General features: G+C 43.3%; 2 protein-coding genes and 1 non-coding gene across 5 annotated transcripts in view; 1 reads left to right on the top strand and 2 right to left on the bottom strand.

The window, feature by feature from the left end:
- The window catches only part of ankrd34c (ankyrin repeat domain 34C), a 47,274-nt gene extending 25,014 nt beyond the window's left edge, over positions 1-22,260 (bottom strand). Inside the window, exons 1-2 of the mRNA XM_061773687.1 lie at positions 21,751-22,260; positions 17,466-21,222 (exon numbers count right to left, since the gene is read on the bottom strand). Of these exons, the coding sequence (XP_061629671.1) occupies positions 19,586-21,172 (1,587 nt within the window). The 5' untranslated portion in view covers positions 21,173-21,222; positions 21,751-22,260 and the 3' untranslated portion in view covers positions 17,466-19,585. Of the gene's footprint in view, positions 21,223-21,750 lie in introns of the transcript that reaches the window.
- On the top strand, positions 1,274-13,480 carry LOC133478095 (G-protein coupled receptor 22-like). 3 transcript variants are annotated; one of them, XM_061773689.1, is made up of 3 exons: positions 1,274-1,512; positions 2,448-3,159; positions 5,923-13,480. In XM_061773689.1, exon 3 carries the CDS (start codon positions 5,927-5,929, stop codon positions 7,244-7,246), a length of 1,320 nt encoding a protein of 439 aa, XP_061629673.1. In that variant the 5' UTR covers positions 1,274-1,512; positions 2,448-3,159; positions 5,923-5,926; the 3' UTR covers positions 7,247-13,480. The 3 variants fall into 3 exon arrangements, with proteins under 3 accessions (XP_061629673.1, XP_061629674.1, XP_061629672.1); XM_061773690.1 differs by having other exon boundaries at positions 1,274-1,621; XM_061773688.1 differs by having other exon boundaries at positions 1,274-1,653.
- On the bottom strand, positions 16,904-16,975 carry trnad-guc (transfer RNA aspartic acid (anticodon GUC)). The gene has a single exon. It is a non-coding gene; the product is annotated as a tRNA-Asp (tRNA).
- Positions 22,261-23,878: the final 1,618 nt, after the last annotated feature.

The following is a 23,878-nucleotide window of genomic DNA, read 5'->3' as shown; positions in this document are numbered from 1 at the left end:
GGCGAGAAGTAGGTACATCCAGGACTGATCACCAGCTTATTGCAGCTGGAGTCCCCACTGTATTTAAAATATGGAGTATGGAGGACACCTGATGCTTGTTGTTATAGTTTATTACGCCAGCCCTGTAGGCTGTCGTTCCATAATTGCATGTGACAAATGAGCCTGGAGGACAGAATGGCGGGTGGTCGATTTAATTGAAGGCATCAATCTGAGCCTCAGTCTCCTATTTTGGGACTTTTGTCCATCATCTATTTCTTGCAGCTATGATTGGCCATAGTAATAATTTGTCAGTCTTTGCTTCGGTCTCAAGCTTACTATACAATTTGGACAAGAAAATGCATTTTAAAACAAAGATGAAAAAGATTACTTTCAGCTTGTCCTCATTACAGCCGCGTCACGTTCTCGTCTAGTCTTTGCTTCGCTTTAAGTAATCAAAATCGTGTTTACAATTCAAGAATCTTTTTAACTGGAGCAGCGTTGCAAAACTGCTGCCAGGCGAGAAGTGTTGTATTTATTTTTTTTTTTTTATCCCAGACTGCAGTTCAGCGCCCAGTATGAGAAGCTTTTCACACCATTCCAACGTGTAGTACCGACATCGGGTCGAGTATCATCATCTTCGAAATCGACAAGTGTAAAGCTTTATCACTCTTCTGTTAATGCTGGGTTCAGCTGCAGCCTTACGGACAGACGTTCCCAGACTTTGCGCCAACGCCTGCTAGAGGAGTTTCGTGTTTTCATCACACCGCTCCGTGAACAAAGCGGCCACTTTGCAACGCTGCTCCAATGTCAAAGGGCGAGCTATGGGCGAGGAAATGATGTTTGCAAAGACTGCAAAGCCAAAGCTGTCAAATTCTAATGGTGTCCCGTCTGTTTGACTAAGTCAAAAGCGATAAGAACAAGAAAAAAAAAAACTCAAATAAACAACTGATACCTGAAAAATCGACTTGAGTACAGTAACAAAGTATTTGTACTTGATTACTTCCCACCACTGGTTGCAGGCTTAGTGTAGGTGCATCCAAGCGGAACAATAAACACAGAAACCTATTTGTCCTCCAAACACTATAGCCTCACTTGGGATGCTACACTTCGCCAAATTGAGTGAGAACAAAAGGAAATACCTCTCCTGGGGAAAGCGCAAGGGGTTAAACCCATTACAGCAGACCAATCAGGAATGGGGGAGCACTGCAAACCTCTGCAGTAAAAGAGAGTGAGAGAGAGGGAGGGAGGGAGGGAGGGAGGGAGCATAGCGGTGATAGAGATAGGAGTGCGACGGTTTGCACTCCCGTCCAGACAGTCGAGGGAGGACGGGGAGTATTCGCACACTCGGCTGCCTGGGCGGATGAGGGACTGGCAGAGAAGAAGCCCACCGTGGACTAACTCCCTTGCGGTCTCCTGTCAGACTCGAGGAGGAAAAGAACTGTTGGATTACTGCGGCCGACCAACCTAGATTGTCACCGGAGCGGAGAGCGGAGACCGGAGGGCAACGCGGAGCGTCCGTGTTTACCCGGCACGGTGAGCTCGGCTGCGTTTGGATCACGAACTCGCAACTCTTTGATTCACGAGTACAGGAACAACATGACAACTGGACCAGCGTGGACAGCAGTTGCGTCTTTCGCATCATGTAACTTCTGTGGCTTGTCAATGTAACCTCAAGTATGTAAGACTGTGGGGTTTGACGAAGATCTAATTTGCATGCTGCATATTTACAGAAATGATTAAGAGACTACTGGAACAAATAGAAAAGGAGTTCAAAATCAAGGGTAGATGTTTACAGAAAATGACAGCTACGCCTCAGCAGATGATTTGCTGGCATAAACTGATAACTTGGCAGTGGTCTCATAATTTTTCCCAGATCAGTATGTATTTTCCTGGCAATTCCAGGGTGTAGTCTACCTTTCAACCCAAAGTCGGCTAAACGTGATCATAGTCTGGTCTGTCACAACACTGGCAGAATAGTGGACATGTTCCTTACGGGGGGGGAGATTATAGGGATCATATGGAGTGTGGTGGGAGGAGCCGTCCATGTCCGCTTGACAAGTTTGCCGCGGAATCACGCTGTGCTTGTAAGGCTCTTCGCCAGTCCGCCTGCCCTACATCATGACAAATTGCGCAAGCGTTTCATCACCCAGGCTGTAAAAGTGTCACATAATCATTTCACACCAGCGCTTTTCTGCGGGATGATTTGCGTGGCAAACATTTGACGCAAATTGTCCTCGGTAATGTGAAGTACGGGGAGGATTGGCATCGATGAAAATGTAAAGTGCACCAAGCGACGCGCAGGAACACGATAAGGCATCAGAGGCTCACTGTGATGCGAATTCAACCTTCCTAGTTGCTTCTCTACTAGAGGGATGTATTTATTTTCACCAACACATCCCCCACTCGTACTGCTCCTCCTCCTCCTTCTCCCACACTCATCCATTTACTCACTCTTTCTCTCTCCTCAGGTCGCCTCAGGAGAAAAATCCCATTCCCTCTGAACTCCCGGGGATGTCCTTCCTTGTACCAATCCCTCCACCCTCAGATAAATTCTGCTACCGCAAAAGTCACGGTGGTCACACGCCATGCCGATAGGACGCGCCACTAATCTGCTCCACTCACGCAATCGCCCGCTAAAGAGGCTTCAAGCATGTTGAGGGCCCGACGGGAGACCTGTGCTGGATATGCCAGTCCCACGCCTCTGGAATCCAGCGTGCAGATAGAAGAGGACAACAGCAAAGGCCTGCTCCAGTAGTGCTCCCGGGGGGAGGCGTGGGCCAGGATGCGCTGACCTCGTAAGCGCCGATTCCGGACATGGTGGAAGCTGATCGATACAACTGATTGACACCCTCTTGGAATACGAGCTTGTGGATATAACTTTGGATCTTGACACGAGCGGGTGGAGTATGTTTGTTTGCACGTCTCTCCTGGATGGGGATCTCACGGAGTTGGACAACAACAGGAGGTGCTTCTGACCGCCTAAACCCTCTTCCAGCCAGTCCGAGAGAAGTCAAAGGACTGTAGCTTGTCCTTCAAAAAAAGACAGCAGTCCTCCACACGGACAGATGCACCACTGACACGCCAGCTATGTTTGGACGTGATGCTCAATCAGACAGATCCCGCACAGACTCACTGGCCTGATTTCACCACCCTGCTACTCATATAGTGCTGGAGGCAAGGGTAAATACAACCGGAACCACATTTTGAGATATTTCCCTGTCACCTGAAGCCTCATTCCCATTTATTTCTCCAGGAAAAATGCTGGCAGTTTAAATATCGCGAGGGCGTTAAATCAGTCTTGACAATGAGTTTCCACAACCTAACTACCATTTTAATTACAGTTATCTTCTTTTATGTTCATATCTTTTAAACGTGCCAGTCACTTATGAAGGCATCTCGCGTGATTCTACGATGACATCCAGTCGAGTGATGCAAATGCGACCAAGTCGAAGCTCAAATGTGGTCACGGTGTCATCTTTCTTGACCTATGCTGCGCATGTATAATGCACAGGAAAAATCCACTCGACAGTAACACAGAGTGTGAAAAATACTTCCTCGTGAGGCATTTAAGGTCGCCATTGTGTTCCAATGAATTGACAGCATGGCAGCATTAAACTAAATATAGCATAATAGAATTAATGAATTAAACCTACACTCCCTCGTTATCATCGAAATCATCACCAACATTTTACATCATGCTCCACCTACATTAGACAGTGTAGGCAAAAAAGCTTTGGAAGTTAGTGCCGGCCATCTGTCTAGGACACTGTTTGCCAACCTTTATTGAGCCAAGGCACATATTTTACGTAAGAAAAAAATCTCACGGCTCTCCACCAAACAAAAATGTCTCAAAAAGTGGAAACAGCTTAATTAGCTACCTCCTGCCATCTTGTGTTAATTTTGGTACTGCTCACTATACATCACTGGGATACATAGTTGAACAAAGATACAGAAAAAAAAAGTCCAAAAAATAAAAATAAAAAGTATAAAATAAAGTCAGCAGGTTCTAGAGCATTTTCGGTTTGAGCTCCAGTACTCTGGAGTGTGTGGAAATTAGAAGGGCTACCCCTTTAGAAATGTTTCGATCTCGATTTAAGACTTATTTCTACTCTTGTTAAACGGTATCCACACCTATTATGCAACTAGTAGTCTCTTGCCCACCCTCACCCCATGATATATGAATTTTGGCCTGTTTTACTGCCACTTCTCCTCCATTTTTGCGTGGTGGTGTGGCGTGTGATTTTTCTACTGTAAGATATATGCCTCGGCATATTTACGGTTGGGAAAAACTGGTCTAGGATACTTGTTTGCAATTGGGGCTCATTTGAGCAAATTCCCTAGTAGGAATTCAAGTCCTGGATTTCACCCATAATGGGTGCTTCAAAACAAAATGGCCAACTCCCTGTTCAACTCCGGCCTTCTTGGGTGGCATTTACATGTTCTCCCGTGATTGTGTGGGTTTTCTCTGGGTACATCCAGCTTCCTCCTATGTGCACAAAACATGTTAAGTCCATCGAAGGCTCTAAATTGTCCTCAGGTGTGAGTATTTGTTTTTTTTTATATGTGCCCTGTGAATGGCTGGTAACCAGTTGTGGGCGCACCACACCTCTCACTCAAAGTCATTTGTGTTAGCCTCCAGCTCACCTGTGAGCCTAATGAGGATAATAGTATAAAAATGGATGGAGGGACTTTAGGACCAGTTTTTGTCTTAAAATTTTAATTTTTGGGTTTTTTCACACTCCATCCATTCATCCATCCATTTTCTGTACTACTTATCATGTTGAGGCTCAAAGAAGGTATGGAACCTAGACCAGCTGACTTAGAACAAAATGTGGTTTTCAACCTGGACTCTGGACGGCATGAACATCAGCAAAGTGAACCACTACAGCGTTCCCCGCAATATTGCGGTTTATCGTTCGTGCCCCTGCTTCGTCACAGATTTTTAAGTGATCGCTTTTTATGGTTTTTTTACAATAAATACCCTCGCATGTGGGAAAGGAGAGCCACAGTCACTACAAACCTGCTGACGTCAGACGCCACCCCACTAACACAGCCACTACAATATGTACAGTATTTTCTATTATTTCTTTTGTGTTCAAATTTGATAACAATATCTTTCAAGTGTCTTCATTTATTAAAAGCATGTGGCAGGGATGCGCTTCAGACCCACTCGCAATCGGTGAAAGTCCACGATATAGAGACACCATATACATTTTTTTTAACTATAATTTTACTCCTCCCCCACAGTTTAAATGCAGTTAAACTCAATAAAACACAGCCACGTTAAAACAGATTCTGTTTTAAGTATTCCTTAGCACCTATTGTCACTCTCTTGCTGTCAAGAAATGGGTGGCTATTGTAGAACATCACTTTGAGGAAAGGAAAAGAAGACGTCTTCAAAAAGGAGGCAACGCGTGCTTGCTTCAAACTGTTTATGTGTCACTCCTGGTTGACGTTTGCAAAATGCTCACTCAAACCATATTATTTCGTCTGACAAACGTCGGCTAGCGAAATGCTAACATATAATGTGGAATGCCATAAATGGGCTAACCATTGACATTATGACAATTATAAACCTTCAAGCTACTGGTACCTAAACACACATGGAGCAGCAGCGCATACAAAGAGAGCATACAGCAATATTCACAGGCATATATTCTCTCTGCTCTGTGGCAAATATGGCTACTACTGGAGTTTAGTTGGGGGCCTTCTCTTCTTCATCTTCTTGTGGTTAGTTACTCCACACCTCTTCCAGTAGACTAGCATGTCACGGCACAACGTGGTACTACACTGAAGGTTCACAACTTTAAATTCTGACTTAACTATGCACTGTAAAAAACACAGTATAGTGGCGGTCCACTGTAGGGTTAAAAATGTTGAGTTTGGTGAGAAGGGTTTATGATGCAGAAACACATCACGGTTCTTTCTTCTCCTGGCACGCAGGATAATGCATGTCATCCCCTGCCCGAAGGAAGAAGCCACCATGAGCAACGTCACAGTCACCGACAACACCGAGCCCCTCACCCGCACCGTGAGCCCGGCGCCCCCCAGCCCCTACAGCTACCCCGTCAGCTTCCAGGTGTCCGTCACGGGATTCCTCATGCTGGAGATCCTCCTGGGCCTGAGCTCCAACCTGACCGTGCTGGCCCTCTACTGCATGAAGTCCAACCTCATCACCTCGGTCAGCAACATGGTGACCATGAACCTCCACGTTGTGGACGTGCTGGTGTGCCTCTGCTGCATCCCACTCACCATCGTGGTGGTCCTGCTCTCCCTCGAGGGGGACACGGCCCTTGTGTGCTGCTTCCACGAAGCGTGCGTGTCCTTTGCCAGCGTGGCCACGGCCGCCAACGTGCTCGCCATCACCTTGGACCGCTACGACATCTCTGTCAAGCCGGCCAACCGCGTGCTGACCATGCGCCGCGCCCTCGCGCTCATGGCGGGCATATGGGTGTTATCTTTTGTCAGCTTTCTGGTGCCCTTTATTGAGGTTGGCTTCTTCGCGCAGGGCCACGCTGAACTCAACCAGACCCTTGTGGAGAACGTGGTCCACTCCAACCAGTACTACACAGAACTGGGCCTCTATTACCACCTGTTGGCTCAAATTCCAATTTTCTTCTTCACTGCCGTGGTAATGCTCATTACCTACTCCAAAATTCTCCAGGCCCTGAATATTCGTATCGGCACACGCTTCCACGCCTCTCAGAAGAAGAAGGCGCGCAGAAAAAAGCGTACATCCATGACGGCAATGACGCCGCAGCAGGAGGCCACAGACGCGTCCCAGAGCAGCGGCAGCCGCAACCCGACGACGCTGGGCATGCGGACGTCCGTGTCCGTCATCATCGCCTTGCGCAGGGCGGTGAAGCGTCACCGGGAGAGGCGAGAGCGGCAGAAACGCGTCTTCAGGATGTCCCTCCTGATCGTGTCCACCTTCCTGCTGTGCTGGACACCCATCACGGTGCTCAACACGGTCATCCTCACCCTGGGCCCTAGTGACCTGATGGTCAAGCTGAGACTGGGCTTCCTGGTCATGGCTTACGGGACCACCATCTTTCACCCGCTACTGTACGCCTTCACCAGGCAGAAGTTCCAGAAAGTGCTGAAGAGCAAGATGAAGAAGAGGGTGGTGTCCATCATCGAGGCTGAGCCGACCCCCAACAACCCCATCATCCACAACTCCTGGATCGACCCAAAGAGGAACAAAAAGGTGACGTTTGAGGACAAGGATGCCCAGCAGAAATGTCTTTCTTCAGAGGATGTGGAGTGAAAAGGACATTGGTCGCCATTTTAAAAGGGAAAATGTTCATCCAAAGCCGTCACGTACTTTCTAAATAACATGTACAATAGGATTTACAACAATAAAAAAAAAAAAGATTATTTATTACTATTTATTGAGAACAACTGTAGGTTTCATAGATGGGACATACAGTATACTGTACTGTAGGTATTGCATGGCTTTTTGTAACTTACAGCACATTGTGTCCATACATGATACGTGTACAACTTAGCCAAGGAAGTAGGAATTATGTATATGTATATTTATAATAATAAATTTGCTCTCCACTCAGCTAAAAAGGGAGAACATTTCCTGTTGTCCCCCAAACCTCCAAGTCAAGTGTTTGTGACTCACTAAGAGCTGTGAGATTATGCCCATCCATCACCGTGCCATGCACTGCAATGAAAGTAAAGGTATTAAGACGTAGAACATGTTGCGGTATAAAAGGGGAAATTAAGGTTGAGCCATTGACACTCGGGTAACAAGAAAACTGTTACCAACTGTTGTTGATATTAACCTGCCGTGGAACTCGGACTCCTCTGTGGGAAAATGCTCAATTGCCTCATTTTGATGTGTCAACAGTGGAGGCCGTGGCAGAGAGGGTCAACACCAGTTGAGTGACAGTACACTACAAGGCCTGGGACACTGTGACGAATTACAGCAGAACCTTTAAGGTCTAATGCAATCCCCAGGGGGGAAAAAAATAACGTTTTTCCCATAGGAAATAATGGAAATGGTGATGATCCTTCCCAGGGTCAAAAAGGTAACATCATAACTACTTTATTAAAGGAGACAAATGATGCATTTGTTTCCACGATTTAAACGGTTCCCAGGTGTCTTGACCCTTTAATTACCCACCTGACCAATCGGTAGAGCACATTACAAAAGCAAATAATTGGTTTTATATGTTATACGGTATAGGGTGAGGGGGCCATCGAGTATGTAAAGTACCCCCACTGTGGAACTGCGGAACATCTCGCTCTTTATTTGAGAGACCCAACCAGAGACTCAACTATTTGTATACAAAATAGTCAAGAAAATCAATTTCCCCAAATCTGTCCGCAGAAAAACAAATGCCCCAATACCTTTGTCCACATAGTGTGTATGCAATTGGTAGTCTGTCTCCGAATATGGGACCGGTAATCAGTGCCTGGTTAAACAGACTCCTGGCTCCCATTGCATCTTGGCAAACCTGCACAGAATAAACATTATAGCTCATGAATGTTTACCCACTAACGACACAGAGGGGAACAATTGAAAGTGTTTGTGTTTTTACCATAATACTACGACAAGCAACTCTACTCTCCTACTTGCCATAGCCACGTCTCCCTGGGCCTAATAAAGCGGGATACGCACATACCAACAATCGTGGAGAATCTGAGCATTTAACCTCTAAAATTCAGCAAAGGCCCAATTATCGGATGTCTCAAAGATTATCCTGCGTGATACACTGCAAAAACGCAAAATCTTACCTTGTGTATTTATCTTATTTTTAGTGAAAACATCTTATACTTGTACTTATTTTAACACAATTTTGACTTTTTCTCTAAATTTTCAGCACGACGAAGAGACTTCTTTTAAGATACAAGATCTAATTTTAAGTCAAATCAGTTCATATTTGTTCCATTGGCAGATTTTTTTCACTTATTTGAGGGACAGAATGTCTTGTTTTAAGTGACTGTGCACTAACGTGAGCGTTCGCGAAACGTCACCGTGATGCGCATGCGTATTAGCATTGGTTGGTCGAAGTCCCAATCGCCTCCATATAATTTTGGGCCAGCTCATGCCAAGCAAAGTTAAAAGCTCCCACAGCAGCGTTGCACTGGGGCATTTGCATGTCAATCTCTCTGTTCTGTTAGCCCTTGGGGACTCGCTTCAATACAAGGACTAAAGATGGCACTCTTGAAGTGGAGGACGTATACGTGCACACTAACGCTCCCGTATATATGTCAGTCATGAGCTTATGACACCTCAAGCTAGACGGACAAATTGGAAAGCTCTTTAGATCACCGCAGCCATTACACAACCTCCTTCAGATGTGCACGTGTGTGCGTGCATGTGTATGTGTGATTTTTTAAAATCAGCTTTATTTGCCGCTCTTTATATTAACCCAAAAAAAAAAAAACAGAATCACATATTTTCAACATACGCCTTGAATGAATAATAAATAAATACAAAGAACATGATCAAAACACCAAAGTTGCTGGAATGTTTCCAGAGCTCCAGTGGCTTTCTAAAAATTTACATTTTAAGGAGTCTGGATTTAATCATGTTAACACACTGTGACAGGATCAATAATAAAAGTTCTTCTTCCGACTAAAATATACTGCCATCTTGGCTTGCCTTAGAACAAAGTTTAAAAGCTGCCATTTGTCTTTTTGTAGATGGGTATATTTAGAACCCATAATAAAAACTTGCCTGTTAAAAACCTCTTCACACATCAGATTTTATGTTGTAAAAAGAAACATATTTGTATATTGAGAGCGTTACAACAAGCTAATGTCACTGATGCGACTTGATTTTGAACAGCAAAATCCACCATTCACTGCATATCAGAGTAAATTTAGCATGTGGCTCCTATCCCGGGACCCCCGTTTGTTCTTTTGGCATCTCTCAAGGTCAGCCAGCTTGTTCAACAGAAGAACAAGGGAGACGATCAGCACCTACACCGCACGCTCGTTCGTACAAGTGTCAATAAAGCAACGCGGTCAATAATGGAAAAGGCATCGCAATCAACCTCACGTCAATCACTTGACCTTGCCGTGTCCTTTTTTTTTTTTCCCCATGTCTGCCCAGCGTTCAACATGGACACTGACAGTTACTTCCCGTCACATGTATTATATCTTTCTTTCTCTTTCGGTCAAAGGCTCAATGACTAGAAGCCGAGATGCCATCTCTTCTCTATCCCCGGTGCAGACACATCATAAAAGCCTGGCGAAATCACATTACTCTCTCTGTACGCCGCCTCTATTGCATTAACCCAGCCAACACTCACCTGTAATGCTGCTGTCGGGAGAGAAGTACAAAGCTGATTGGAGCTCCGCGGCCAAGTTGTAGAGAGCTTTTCAGGCCCCAAAAAATTAGCAATTGTTAACCTATAATATAAACCAAAAGGTATCACTGCTTCAGTACCGTTCAGTTGTATTTAACTTGTTTTAATATACAGTAAAACCTTTGCATTTAATCTTTAAGAACTAACTGTTCTTAAAGTTTTATCTAGTCACAATTATTAGTTCAAGGCCCTGTAAACTGTACGTAAAAATGTCTTGTAAATGTGTTAACAACAGTCAAATTTGAATGGATCCTATTATGACATTTAATACAGTGTTCCCCCACAATCGAAAACCTGCAAGTAATAGACACCCCCCCAAAAATGTTTATATTTGCCGATAGATGCCAGAGGTTGGCAGCAAAGCGCTACTTCTCTATGAGACAGGGCTACGGCCTGACTAAATGAAGTTCCTCACCTCAGGGTGTAGTCCGCCCAACGCCCGAAGTCAGCTGGGATAGGCTCCAGCGCCCCGCGACCCTAACCAGGATAAGCGGTGTTGAAAATGGATTTTCTGCCAAAATGAATAGAACGAATCCATTTAACAACAAACAAAGTGGACACAAATCATTTCATTATTAAAGCTATGTGTGGTATAACAATCACACGTTTGTGTCATGAAAACAATCCATTTATACAAAAAGTCACAAAAATTACACACCATTTGCTCACCTACTAAGGTTCTGGAGGCACATTATCGCTACTGCATGTAATGCAAAATAATCTTGAGATGCCACAAAAGCATCTTTCACTAATATTAAAATGTCAAAGAGAAAATCATTGCGTTATTTAAGCTTTGTGTGGCTTAACATTCACACTTTTGTCTCCTAAAAACAATTCATTTATTAGATTTACAAATTAGGTCACAACAATAACACTGCGGTTGTCAACTACGCGTTGGTATGTAAACGCATAGCAAATATATTCATATAGCACATTTCATACACACGTTAACTTGATGTGCTTTACATGATTAAAAGCATTTAAAAACAAAGAGCAAATTACATTTAAAAACAAAGCACGGAAAAATTCAAGACACCTAGCTAAAAAAAGAGGAAAATGCTCTAAAATGTTCAGTCATAAGCATGAGAAAAAAAGAATAGTAAAAAAGCATTTCAAAGCAATGTTTGCCATAACAATCCCACCTTCGTATCATGGAAACAATCTCAAAGGAGGAACATGGGACAGTCACTAATATTAAAATGTCATCAAGGGAAAACTCATTGCATTATTAAAGCTATGTGGCATAACAATCCTATGCTTGTGTCACAAAAACAATCCCTTGACACGGTTCAAAATAAGCAATTAAACGCCCACTGTGAGCTATGTGTCACCTATTAACATTATCTGAGGCATAATAAAGCTACAGTATTTGTGGCATAACAATCACACGCTCATGTGGCAGTCGCTAGTTGATGTGGCCTTGTGGGCCATATACAGTAGTGTTTGAACCTGTATAATGTTCATTAAAACCCTCATAACTCACTCACATTGAGTTTATTACTTGAAATAAATTATTATTCCACAGATGCGCTGAAGGAACGTTAATCCTCTGAAGCTATCATTGGCCTCCGGCTGTATTTTTTTGACACAAGTGTACTGTTGACTAACATGATCCATATAGGAGGAGCAGAAAAGACATCCAAACCTTGCAATAAAAAACTTAACAAAAATATAACTAGTGTTAAAGGCGCGAAAGTATGCATATTTTCACAATTTAAAACATTTCCCACGAGTCTTCATAACATATCTATGACACCCTTTCATCAAGATACCCCAGGGATCGAGAACTCTTTATGCCCCGCCCTATATACTGCTGGACCAATGGTGAGTGTAGCTTTTGTTACTATGACAACCAGGAGCAGGGAGGATTCTACTTGCGAGAGCAGAGCGCAGAGTGCGGAAATAAAGAAGGCATCCGTAAGAATATTAAATACAGTTTTCCTGATGGGGGCAGCGGTTTATATGAGTAACAACAACTTAAAGGTGCCATATTTTAGCAAGCCAACTTTTTCGAGTATTTGGGATATAATACTGGCTCTATGGTGCATCAGTAAACATGTGAAATATGAATGAAAATCTTCCACGCATTCCTGAGCTCCAGACGTTTATCTGCCGAGAAGCCTGAAATCAGGTCATTCAAATTTCCTGAGCTCATCGACATCACTCGCGAAGCTCTCTGCCTACCTCTCTGCTCCCGAGCCAGGGCTGTCAGCATGACCAAGATGTGTACTCTCACAAGTTGGTCTTCTACACGGAGGCAACCGATCAGAGGAAAGGGGGCGATCTTAGCTAAATACGGACCACGTGGATATAAAACGAGGTCAAACAGAAGTAGCTGCCAGAGGGGCCTTTTCTTTTGAAATAAGGTTGGCACTTTTATACTGAGTACATGTTAGAGATTCCCTTTGTGGAGGTCTAAATAGCCAAAATATGGGACCTTTAAATATATATAAATGTATTTTTTTTTCATGTTTTACTAACTCCAATTTAAAAATCTAATCAACATTAAAATGATATTTACTTTACCCAAAATACAACTTCAATGAGGTTAGATGTATAAACATAATGGATATTGAAAGGGAAGGCGCACTAATTTGAGACTGCAGTGTACCGGCCCATTGTAGCAAAAGCGGGAACAAAAGACAAAAGGGCAAGCACTCAATTTACAGCGGAAATGATTTTGCAGCAGGTCACAGGGTTTAAAAGCGAGTATGAAAACAAAACTGGTGTCTCCGAGCAGCTATTGTATGTTTCCAGGCCGTACTGTCCCTACTAATCCTCTGGGACTCGGTGATGGGCTGGGGTTTTACATTAGGAATGCGCACGCATGGACACCATGGAGGTATTCTGTGTATGAATAGCTGACAGTTCATTCCCATGTTCTACCCACAGCCTGCAGGATATATCCCGACCGGCATTGGAGAGGTATGTCCTCCGGGTGGGACCTGCAGGACAAACGACTGCCCGGTGTCACTATATGGAACCCAGTGGCACGTTTTTTGTTTTTGCATTCAGTTACTCAGTCAACTGTTAATAGTGACCCATACAAATACTGAAGTAAAACTTGAAGGGGGACATATTTTGTCAAACCGACTTTTTCTAGTATTTGGGATGTAATATTGTCTCTGTGAGGCCTCAGTAAACGTGAAAAAGGAATTAAAATCATCCACAGATTCCTGAGTCCCAGTACTTTTTTTTTTTTGCCAAGAGGCCTGAATTCCGGTCATTCCAATTTCTCGAGCTTATCTACGTCACTAGCGAAGACCTCGGCCTTCCCTTTCCCCTCCGGAGCCAGCCCTGTCAACATAACAAACACGTGTGCTCTGTGTGAGAGTGGGTCTTGTGGAGAGTATAAATGTAATGGATATTGAAAGGGAAAGGGCACTAGCTTGAGACTGCTCTTCTTTCTTGCTTTCGTTTTTTTTTTTTCTTGGCTATGCCAATGGCGAGTCCGGCTTTAGTTACCATGACGACTGGGGGCAAAGCCTGACCTTTGTGACTGCAGAGGCATGGCGGGCTGCCTCTCGTCATCTCACTAGCAAGTGTGCGCATAGAATCCTGGTGGATCTCCACGGCTAGCTGCTTGCTTATACAAACCCTAAAGTGTGGGGGAAAAAGTCATCAGCTGTAAAGACAAAAGTATTTTCACTGGTGGCGGCAGCACGTCAAGCATTACACTCTGCGTACGCAGTGCATTTGCTTAAAAGTGGCTTTGTAGCTTCTCCTGGCCTAGCTGATCATGTCATGTCTCTCTCGGTCAGCATATGTGCTGCTACTGCAAAAGGACATTAACACAAAGAGAGAAGGATCTAAAATGAGCTAAGACACTAGTGATCTGGGCACACTTTTCGCTGGGTCTGGTTTGCTTGCTTAGCAACATACGCTAGCATGCATGCTAGCGTATGTTTTTAAAAAGGCAGCGGGAGCAAAACTGAGTTCGGTTGTACTTTATTGAAGTATTTAACAATGTGCTCACGTTATTTTTTTGACCAATCCCCACCCACAAAACCATCAAAGTCCTCATCTACTATATCCGAAATGAACAGCTGGGCAAGTTATCCATCAAACACGCCGGGTTCCCTCTCGTCATTGTCGGAGTCAGTCTCGTTGCCGTGCGGCTCCTCAGAAATGATGCCGGCTTTTACGAAAGCTCGAAGAACGGTGCGAGCAGACACGTTAGCCCAAGCATCCGCATTCCATTCACAAATTGTGGCGCAACTCGCCCGGCGCTGCCTCGTCGTCTTAGTAAAGCTGTGTTCGCCATCTGTCATCCATCGCTCCCACGCCGCTCGCAACTTCACTTTGAACGCCCCGTTTACACCGATGTCCAGCGGTTGGAATTCATTAATGCATTGCTCGAGTTGGTCTTCCAACTCGGGCCACCTCGCCTCGTTTCCGCAGAAACTTCTTGACTTGGCGAAGCTCCTTTTCCTGCTTCCTCCACTTGTGAACCGTGGATTCGTTGATCTCGAATTCTCTCGCGGCACGTCCGTTTTTCCTCTGTATAAGCAGCGTGTCGGCAGGAAATGCTCCCAAGTCAGTCAAGTCACACAACAACATTTACAGATGTTGGAACTCGGTGCACACATAAGGCGCGCCGCATTATAAGGCGCCCCGTCCATTTTGGAGAAAATTTCAGACTTTTAAGTGCGCCTTATGGTCGTGAAAATACGGTGCATGATTTCTTAAAGAAGGGCAACGTGGATGAGCAAATCGCGCGATCTGTTGCGTCATTGTCATAAATGTTACCTGGTTCACGTTCTTCCACGTTGCTGCTGTACCCATTTATTCCGCCTTTACCTTTATTTCCTCTATTTACATCTTTTTTACATTGTGTTGTCATCTGCAGAGTTTGAAAAAAGTTGAGAAGTTATGTAAAACATCAAAAAAAAAAAAAAAACACAGAATACAACCAATGATTTGCAAATCCTATATTCAGTTGAATACAATACAAAGACAAGGTATTTAATGTTCAAGCTGATGAACATTATTGGGTTGTTGTTTTTTTTACAAATATTCTCTTATTTTAATTTCATGCCTGCAACACACAGGTTGCATATTTGAGGTTCGGCAGTCCTAAATTCATCTATTTGCTCATTTTTTTCTTTTTTTTTTAACCTATTGTCTGTTATTTGCGCGTCGAAACCAGCTGAATTTATAGAGCACCTTTGAAACAACATAGTAGACTGAAGTGTTGGACACAGCAGCGAGGGTTAAAACACAACAAAGAAAAAATATAATACAGACACGTAAAATTTAAAATTTTAAAACAACAGTCATAACAATTCAATTATAAAGCAACATAACAATGGAAAAAAAATACAAGTCAACATCGCAAACTGAAAAAGTGCAGACTGTATTACTTTGTACAGAAGTGAGTTGAGGAGCTTCATTATGACAAAAGTAGTCCTTTGCTGCCATCTTGTGGCATCTATAATGCAGAATGCAGTACAGGATTAACCTTTTGTGGGGGCTTTTCACTGTATCAGCTGATAGCGAACTGGTTTTGGATCCTCTCAGCCATTTGACAGTAACGGCAACCGCTGCGACGGCGAGGGGAGCGAGCAATCAAAGCGTATTGACTGCAAGCAATTGACGGCGGCTGTGAACAGTTTGCCCCGCCGCACTACTGAGAGATGAGCAGCTATCTGCCTCTTTCAGGCACAGATACATACGAGGCAAAAAATAGCATTTGATTGAAAAAGGATGAGCTCATGAATTCCCGACCGTCCTCTCTGCCTGTACTGTTTGGGTTGATGCATAAAGCGGCCCAGTGGCAGGCGGTGCATTTGGTGGCTGGGCCTTCAGTGGGGATTTACACGACTTAATCCGCCTCTTAATACCACCACTATCACGACGGCACAGTTATTGAAATCATCAATACGCTACTATACAAAGACACAACTGCTGCACGCAACTGCGCCATGTATGTCATCTGGAGTGGTTCAAAATCAACATTATCATATATCTTATATTTCTGAGCAGTCTAAACTGGTTGCGCTGCACGTTTTACAATCTGTAATTGTCAGCGTGTTGATGAAAGTTTTCCTGGCCTGTGAGCGAGTTGATACTTCCCTCTGGTGGTCATTCGGGCTTGTTACAAGATATGCTACACTTACATATTTCAATGAAATATTGCAGCAAAACTGACACATAAACAACTACTACTCCGACTACTACTAGTAGTAGAAATAGTCGTGGTTACTTTACCTCCATTCTTTCATCAATATTTATTGTATCTTGACAGATTTTTAAAAAAATGTTTGTTTTTTTTGCAAGGTAAAACAGCTCCACCAAAAGGTGAAGGTCTGCTAAATGACAGGCCGAGATACTTTCCACTATACTAATGATGAACAAATTTTCATTATACTGGGTTATTGCTTTAATTTATTTTACAAACTATTGAGTCTACCTAAACTATTGAGATTTAGAGTTCTTATATATATATATATATATATAGTGGATACCATGTTAACCTAAACATGCGAAAGGTCTCCGGTTCGAAACCGGATGGAAACAAGGGCTGTGTGGGCATTTTTTTTTTTTTTTTTGCGCCATAAAAAAAACAGCACCATCTGAAGTTGACAAAACACTTTCTCCCCGTCGGGGAATCGAACCCCGGTCTTCCGCGTGACAGGCGGAGATACTGTCCACTATACTAACGAGGAGTGGATGGTCTGACGGGCTGTAAATCATAGTAAATACAATACACTGATCGTTTTACACGAGGCTAGCTAAAATTTGCATTAGATCACCGGTGGGATTAACTTTCAAATACCGCATATTTATAAACAAACTTCCTAGTAACACATACAGACAGGTAATATACTCACAGGGATGCTCATGCTTTATTCAGAAATTCATTTTCAAAAATATTGAAACAGTAATCATAAGACATATTTCATCGTGTGTGTCCCTAAAGAAAGAAAGAAAAAAAAAACGCAAATGTGAGACTCATGGTCAATGTGCAATTTCGGCCACCAGATGTCACTAAATAAACACGTTTACACTCAAGGCATCAAAACAAAATGCCTACACTCTCCTGAAGCCATTGTTAACTAGCGCTGCAACTAACGATTATTTTTATTAATCTATTTATCGGTCAATTACTTTTTTGATTAATCAGATTTTTTTTAAACTATTTCTCTCCCTTTATTAAAAAAAAGATGATCCTAAATTGACAGTGAACAAAAGTGCACAAACAGGTTGCTGCATGACCTCTTAAAATAATAAATTATGAACAATAATTATAATAATTAAAAAAATATCAACCAAAAGTTGATGTTCAAATAGCTTTACAATAGGCCATGGACCAACACACAAAAACATACAAATGTATGATAATGATATAATCTCCAATATCTGCCAAGTATATTTTTTGAAGTGCACAAAAATATGCATTTTGTGTTGTTTAAAAGGGGCATGAACTGTCAAAATAAAAAATGATAAACAATTAATAACTTAGTAACTCTGTTGAACATATACAGGTACACGCAAAAACAATTACTCTTAAAATGACTTCGTAACAAGTTATTCAACCATGTGTGAACGCAATCTGTCCTGCCTCACTCACTCATCCTTTACTCGCTATCTTGTCAAATTCCACAACCAACAACGCGTGAAGCTTATTCATTCAGTTCCTCAAAACCAGTCCAGCTTTGCCTACTTTAAGCTTCTTATTGACACACCCGTTGAACGTGAAACACAAATAAAAGAAATACATACGTTGTGTATTTTATACAACACCTACAGTACTTTGTTTTTATCCATCGGCAATTTAATGCTAGCACTCGATTGCAAAAGCGGCTAGCAAAAGTTAGCATTTGAAATACACGGGAGGGATGTACTTTCAAATAATCAATATTCAAACACAAAACGAAGAAGTAACACTTACTTTTGGGTTTAATGTAATATAACAATCCCCACGGGCATATATTCTTCCTATTCTGTCAAAAACGAGTTATTTTGAACGCGGTTCAATCGCGACTTTCTTCTGGTCTGAGGCCTTCTGATGAAGTTGCGTAATCTACATGCGTGCACCACACTGCCCCCGAGAGGTTGAGGCGTGCACAGCAGGAACAGCTCACTAACACACGGCGCGCACACATACACTCACACTTTTGATTTTAAGTATTTATTAAGGTGGTGAAAGTTATGAAAAATTTGATTGCCATAAGCGTGAAATGACATTTGATCACACAGTTATCACCAATGTGGCTTTAATTAAATTGAAATACTACATGTGCTGTTAAAATGCGTGAGTGCTAACACTGTTACAATGGCAACGTTTGTCTTGCTTTTCTTCTTCCTAGGCAATGAAGTACCACGACATACATCATTGCATCTGCTTTTTAAAGGCATATTATTCACTGCCTGTGACGCCAACAATATTGATGAAATGAAACACATTTTGGTTACATCCTTATTTGTTACGAATTGTTTTTAATACATCAAATGTATCTATCAACTCTTTCCACCACAATCTTTATCTTGAAGGCACTTTGCACAGTTTTGCTACAAACAGTCAAACCTTTTACTCAACGCTACATCTCGACTCATCACTAAATCCAAAGCAAGTCCGTTGTTAGTGCTAATTACATATGCACAAAATGCAACCAAGTGGCCTGTTGGCTACAAAGGGACCAATGATGGTCCCTGCATGTTACATCACCACGTAGGAGAGATCCTTCATATGTCATAACTTGTCGTTTACATTCAATACATTTAAAGCAGACATGGCGTCAAAAGATAATCCTCAAGGTGGGAAGCGACACAAGGAGGAAATCTACCAGCGGTGGGACCAAGTCATTGCTTTGCAAGTCACAAGTAAGTCTTTTGTCTTTGCCCTCAAGTCCCGAGTCAAGCCCCAAGTTGAGACAGCCAAGTCCCAAGTCCAGTCGCAAGTGTGAGACTTTGAAACAGGACTTGCCACTTGACTCTGGACTTGCCTGTCTTGACTTCAAGTATCAGTCAAGTCACAAGTCCTAGGTTTTGAAACTCAAAATGTAGGTCTTGGGCCTTGGCTCGGGACTTGGCTGACTCGACTTGGGACTTGACTGGGGACTTGAGGGCAAAGACTTGAGACTGAGTTGTGACTTGCAAAGCAATTTCTTGGGCCCAGTTCTGAAACCTACGTATATTGCTCAGTTGTAACTTCATTTTCCAGTTTGTTATTCAACATCTACACGCCTGTAAGTCTACACGACTGAACTCATGGATGCACTTGCTGGCAATGTAGGCGGTCAACACTAAAAATGCTGCATAAACACCCCCAGTCACTAATGAGCTAGCTCCTCAAAGTCAGACAGCTGCTTCATCTGCTCCACTTGCATAGAGTGTCTTCTCACAAGTTTTTTCTTGCACTTCAACCCGCCTCTCTTTGGTGTGTTCGGTGCTACTGGCGCTAAGGATCGAAAGCCGCTGGCCAAAGGCGAGGATGGCTTGCTACTGGCGCCAATGTCAGGGATGGGAGGGTTGGGGTTGACGTTGAGAGGGGGCAGGTGGCCAGGCCTGGTGTGGGAGATGTGATCCAGGAGCAGGGTGCCGGAACCTCTCCTCTCCAGGAGGCCCGGCGGACGACGGCGTATGGCGCTGGGTGAGGACGTGCTGGCGTTACTGTCAAGGGACTCTCTGGAACTGGTCAACACGGCCAGAGGGGAAGTGTTCAGTTTCCTTCGCTCCACTGGCACCTTCGGGGAGTCCAGCATGACCGAGTCAGAGTAGAGCTGGGAGTCAGAGTCATAGTGGTCGTTCCCAAGTCGCCTCTTGTACACGGTGTCTCTGAGACCGGGGTGCCCAATGCTGCCGCCCTCTTGCTCGGCGGGCACAGTGCTGCGTCGTGCCAAAGGCTGGTGCTGGCCCAGAGATCTCTCATAGGCTACTTTAGAGGTCGGGGGAACCGACAGCGAGGTTGTCATTTTGCAGCCTTGCTCAGCCACCAGCGGGAAAGCGCTTTCTTTGCCATCCACGCTGTTCTGTCGAGACAAAGCGGCCCTCTTGCTCAGAGTCAGGCCGTTCACACCTGCCACCATGTCCTCGTCCGAGCTGGCCTTCTTGCTTTCGTCGTGGCCGCTCGCTCGTTCGGCCAACACGGAGGGCGCGATCAGCCCCCAGGGCTCCGACTGCAGACGCTTCAGCTGAGGTAAACGCGCTCGTTTGTGGCTGGCGGGCCGCCGCATGGGCGACGTGTGCCCGTTGGCCAGTTTGTTGGCCGAGCAGGACGTTTTCAGCTTCGTCTGGAAGCTGAAGACGGTGTTTTGTTGCTCTTCCTCCATCGTAAGAGATGCAGCGACGTGTATATCAGAAGGTGAGGTGCAGTATGCCGAAGAGGACTTGTCAACCACCTCTGGAGACGGAGGAACATTTAGGTACTGTTTGGTGGTTTTGGTGCCAGATGGCGACTTATCGGTGGTGATTATAATCACCTCTTTTCCTTTGGCTTTGCAAGCGTCCAGGAGCAGCTTTAGCGTTTGCTTTTCATCTGCGTTGATGGCGTGAACCAGCGCAGAGGCCCCGCCCCTGTCCTCCAAGCTGGGATCAGCCCCGTTGCTCAGCAGGTGGTCCACAACCTCATGTCCCGCTTCATGGATGCAGGCGTGCATCAGGGCGCTCCGGCCTCCTTTGTCTTGTATGTTGGGGTCAGCCTGGTTGTCCAGCAAATATTTGACCAGTTTTGACTTGCTGACGCTCTGTTGGTCGCTGTGCGTCGACATGCAAGCTACCATGAGAGGTGTCTCGCCACGTTCATTGCTCTCGTTGATGTACGCGCCGCCATCCAGGAGGAGTCTGGTGAGCCTCAAGCGTCGGAGCCACACCGCCTTCAGGAGCGAGTTCCCGTCGGTGCGCAGCTCCAGAATGTCCGCCATCACCCTGACAATCACAGCTTTTCTCTGTGTAGATTTTACAGCTTGCAGCCCTTTAAGGAGGGGAAAAAAAAATGTAAGTACACATTAAAAATGTTGTCCTGCTGAAGCAACACCAGCAGGTGGCAGTCTGTCACAACACTACAATGATGAAAGCTTGTTGACACAGATGATACAAATTATAAATGTGCATTATTTCAAAGAGTAAACTTGAGTCTTTGCATTGTGCCTTTTCATTGAATGTTTGTATCAATAAGAACCATAAACGTAACCGTAGTAATAATGTCAATTTATCTGAAGCTATCACCGGAATAGAATTATAAATAATCATGTAGGTGAAATTAAAACAATAAATGGTTCTATTATTTGGAGAAATTGGCCACAAATATATGCGCTCCATCACACTGAACGTCTATTTATAGGGCTAATCTTTTAACTATCTATAACCAACCAATGAGATATTATTGCCTGGTGGACTATAAATACAGAAATAATTCATTTGGACGCTGAAGGGACAACATGTCTAATTGCTTTCCGAAATGTTAACACTGAATAGTAATATAGCAGTAGGTTTGTCTTACCTGGTCAGAAGACAGGCTTTCCATGCTCACAAGCTGCCTCTTTTGTGTCACAGCAGGATGGAGAACCGAGGAGATAATGGCTCCAGTCAAAATAGAAAGTTCACACGTTTTGTTTGGTTTTTGCCTATTTGTGAGCCATCCACGCCTTCACCTGGGTTGGAGACGAAACTGTGTGATTGTAAAGCGGGACGCACATTAGCGCACCAGAGCTTTTTTTTGGTTTTTTTTTGTTTTGTTTTTTTGTCGTCCTCCAGTCGCGTGAGTCCCGACGAGGAGGATGCTTTGGATTCTTCTCGGTGCGCACTCAAGGAGCACAACCTGGAGACGCTGCGGGTTATAAATAACTTACTTTCCTAGCCTGCTGAATGAAACGTGCGCTCTTGACGTCAGAGCGCACCAAAAATAAACGTGCGTCTGACGAGAACTTCTGTGCATGATGCCGCACATCCGCAGCGCGCGCAAACATGCATGCGCACGCGCACACGCATAGGCACTGTTGACATGGAAATGATCAGTGTGTGTTTTATTCTTGATTCAAAAACAGGGAGGGGATTTGTAAATGAGTGAAGTGGACATGATGTACAGTAGTTTGTGCACACACATATGACAAATAAACATTTACTATTCTGTCATTCTCTAGTGTGTGTGTGTAAATATTGCAGCATTCTGTCTCCACGTCTTTTGATAACAACACTTGAAGGTTCTTTATTGTCATTAGTACAATGGAACAATCAAACGCTTCAATTGATAGTGCAGTGTAAAGCAGCCTGGGCGACTATACCGACCAGGTATTGTTATTGGGCTGATGCAAGCCTTATTTTAAGGTATCGGGTACCAGTGAATGCTGCCTATACCAGCCACCGATAACTGAGGCACAAAAAAAAAAAAAAAAGTAGGTCCTCCTCGCCAGTAGTTGGCACTACACTGCGGCAGTTTGAAACATTTGGCGAATCTTCACATGCGTCAGAAAGAAAGAAAAAAAGAAAGGGCATTGTTCACAATTATCAGTCAGTGTGTCAATTAAAATGTTATTATCAAAAGCACAAGTGATATTCGGTATCGGTGAGAGTTTTCGTACCAGTATCGATCTGAAAAAAAGTGGTAGAGAACACCCCTAATTTTTAGTACTATAGTACTGCTGTATTTAAGGTTGAGAGAGACACCACTCATCACTGTAAGCACAAGAATCGGTCACTAAAGGTTTCAAAAATAATCTTAATTCACTTGGTTGGATTAGAATTTGAATTTCTTTCAATTCCTCCTAAATGTTGCTCTTGTATTTATTTTTACTCTGTCGGTTGTTTCTAAAGGGTTAATAGTAGTGTAAAGGTGTGAATATTGCTGCTGTGCAGCCCTACCCAGTGCGGCACCATAGGCGGGTTTTACATGCCACCTGACTTCATCGGCAATTTAAATACTGTACACTTACAAAAGAAATCGAATAGCATGTTTTTTTTAATCATTGTCTTTCATTCACAAAGATAAAACTAAACAAAATCCAATTTAAAATATTGTAACATTTAAAAAAAAAAATAAAAAAAAAAACTGTAATCAATTAAAATATGAAAACGAAAAATCTAAAAAGTGCATCTTGTCTACTGTGGATGTATAATATACAATGTAGTTTTTTTACTGAATAGTTTTTTTCTATTTTAGATTAGATACAACTTTATTGTCATTACAGTGAAATGTTGTTTAGCAGATGCAGAGAAGCAGCAAACTACAGTTAAATATGGCATAGTCATGTAGTATTAGTAGTAATAGTAATGTACACTTTAACACCGACGAAACGTTTTATAACATTTTACATTTTAGACAATTTGAACTGTAAGACAACACACAAATAGGGTTAAAAAGTTGACGTATAAAGGAATGGCATTTTGACTGACTACTTCAAGCAGGAAGAACGTTAGCTAGCCAGAAGTAAATACAAAAAAATACATAAACAACGCTGGCTGAATAGATTTCTTCATGACAAATGATCTAAAACAGTTAAGAGCCCTGCATGCACTAAAGGTTTAGAAATATAAAATGGGTTATTTACTGATTAGCATACCATGTTGAGACTAATCGCTCAGGAGTCAGTTCTCAATTTAACGGTACACTGTGCGAAATGACTGATATCATT

Source organism: Phyllopteryx taeniolatus, chromosome 5 (genome assembly GCF_024500385.1).
Source record: "Phyllopteryx taeniolatus isolate TA_2022b chromosome 5, UOR_Ptae_1.2, whole genome shotgun sequence".
NCBI lineage: Eukaryota > Metazoa > Chordata > Actinopteri > Syngnathiformes > Syngnathidae > Phyllopteryx > Phyllopteryx taeniolatus.
Note: the sequence above shows the minus strand (reverse complement) of the source record. Positions and strands in the feature narration are given on the sequence as shown.

Coding starts and splice junctions, on each gene's coding strand:
- LOC133478095 (XM_061773689.1), top strand. CDS start 5,927: ATGCATGTCATCCCCTGCCCGAAGGAAGAAGCCACCATGAGCAACGTC.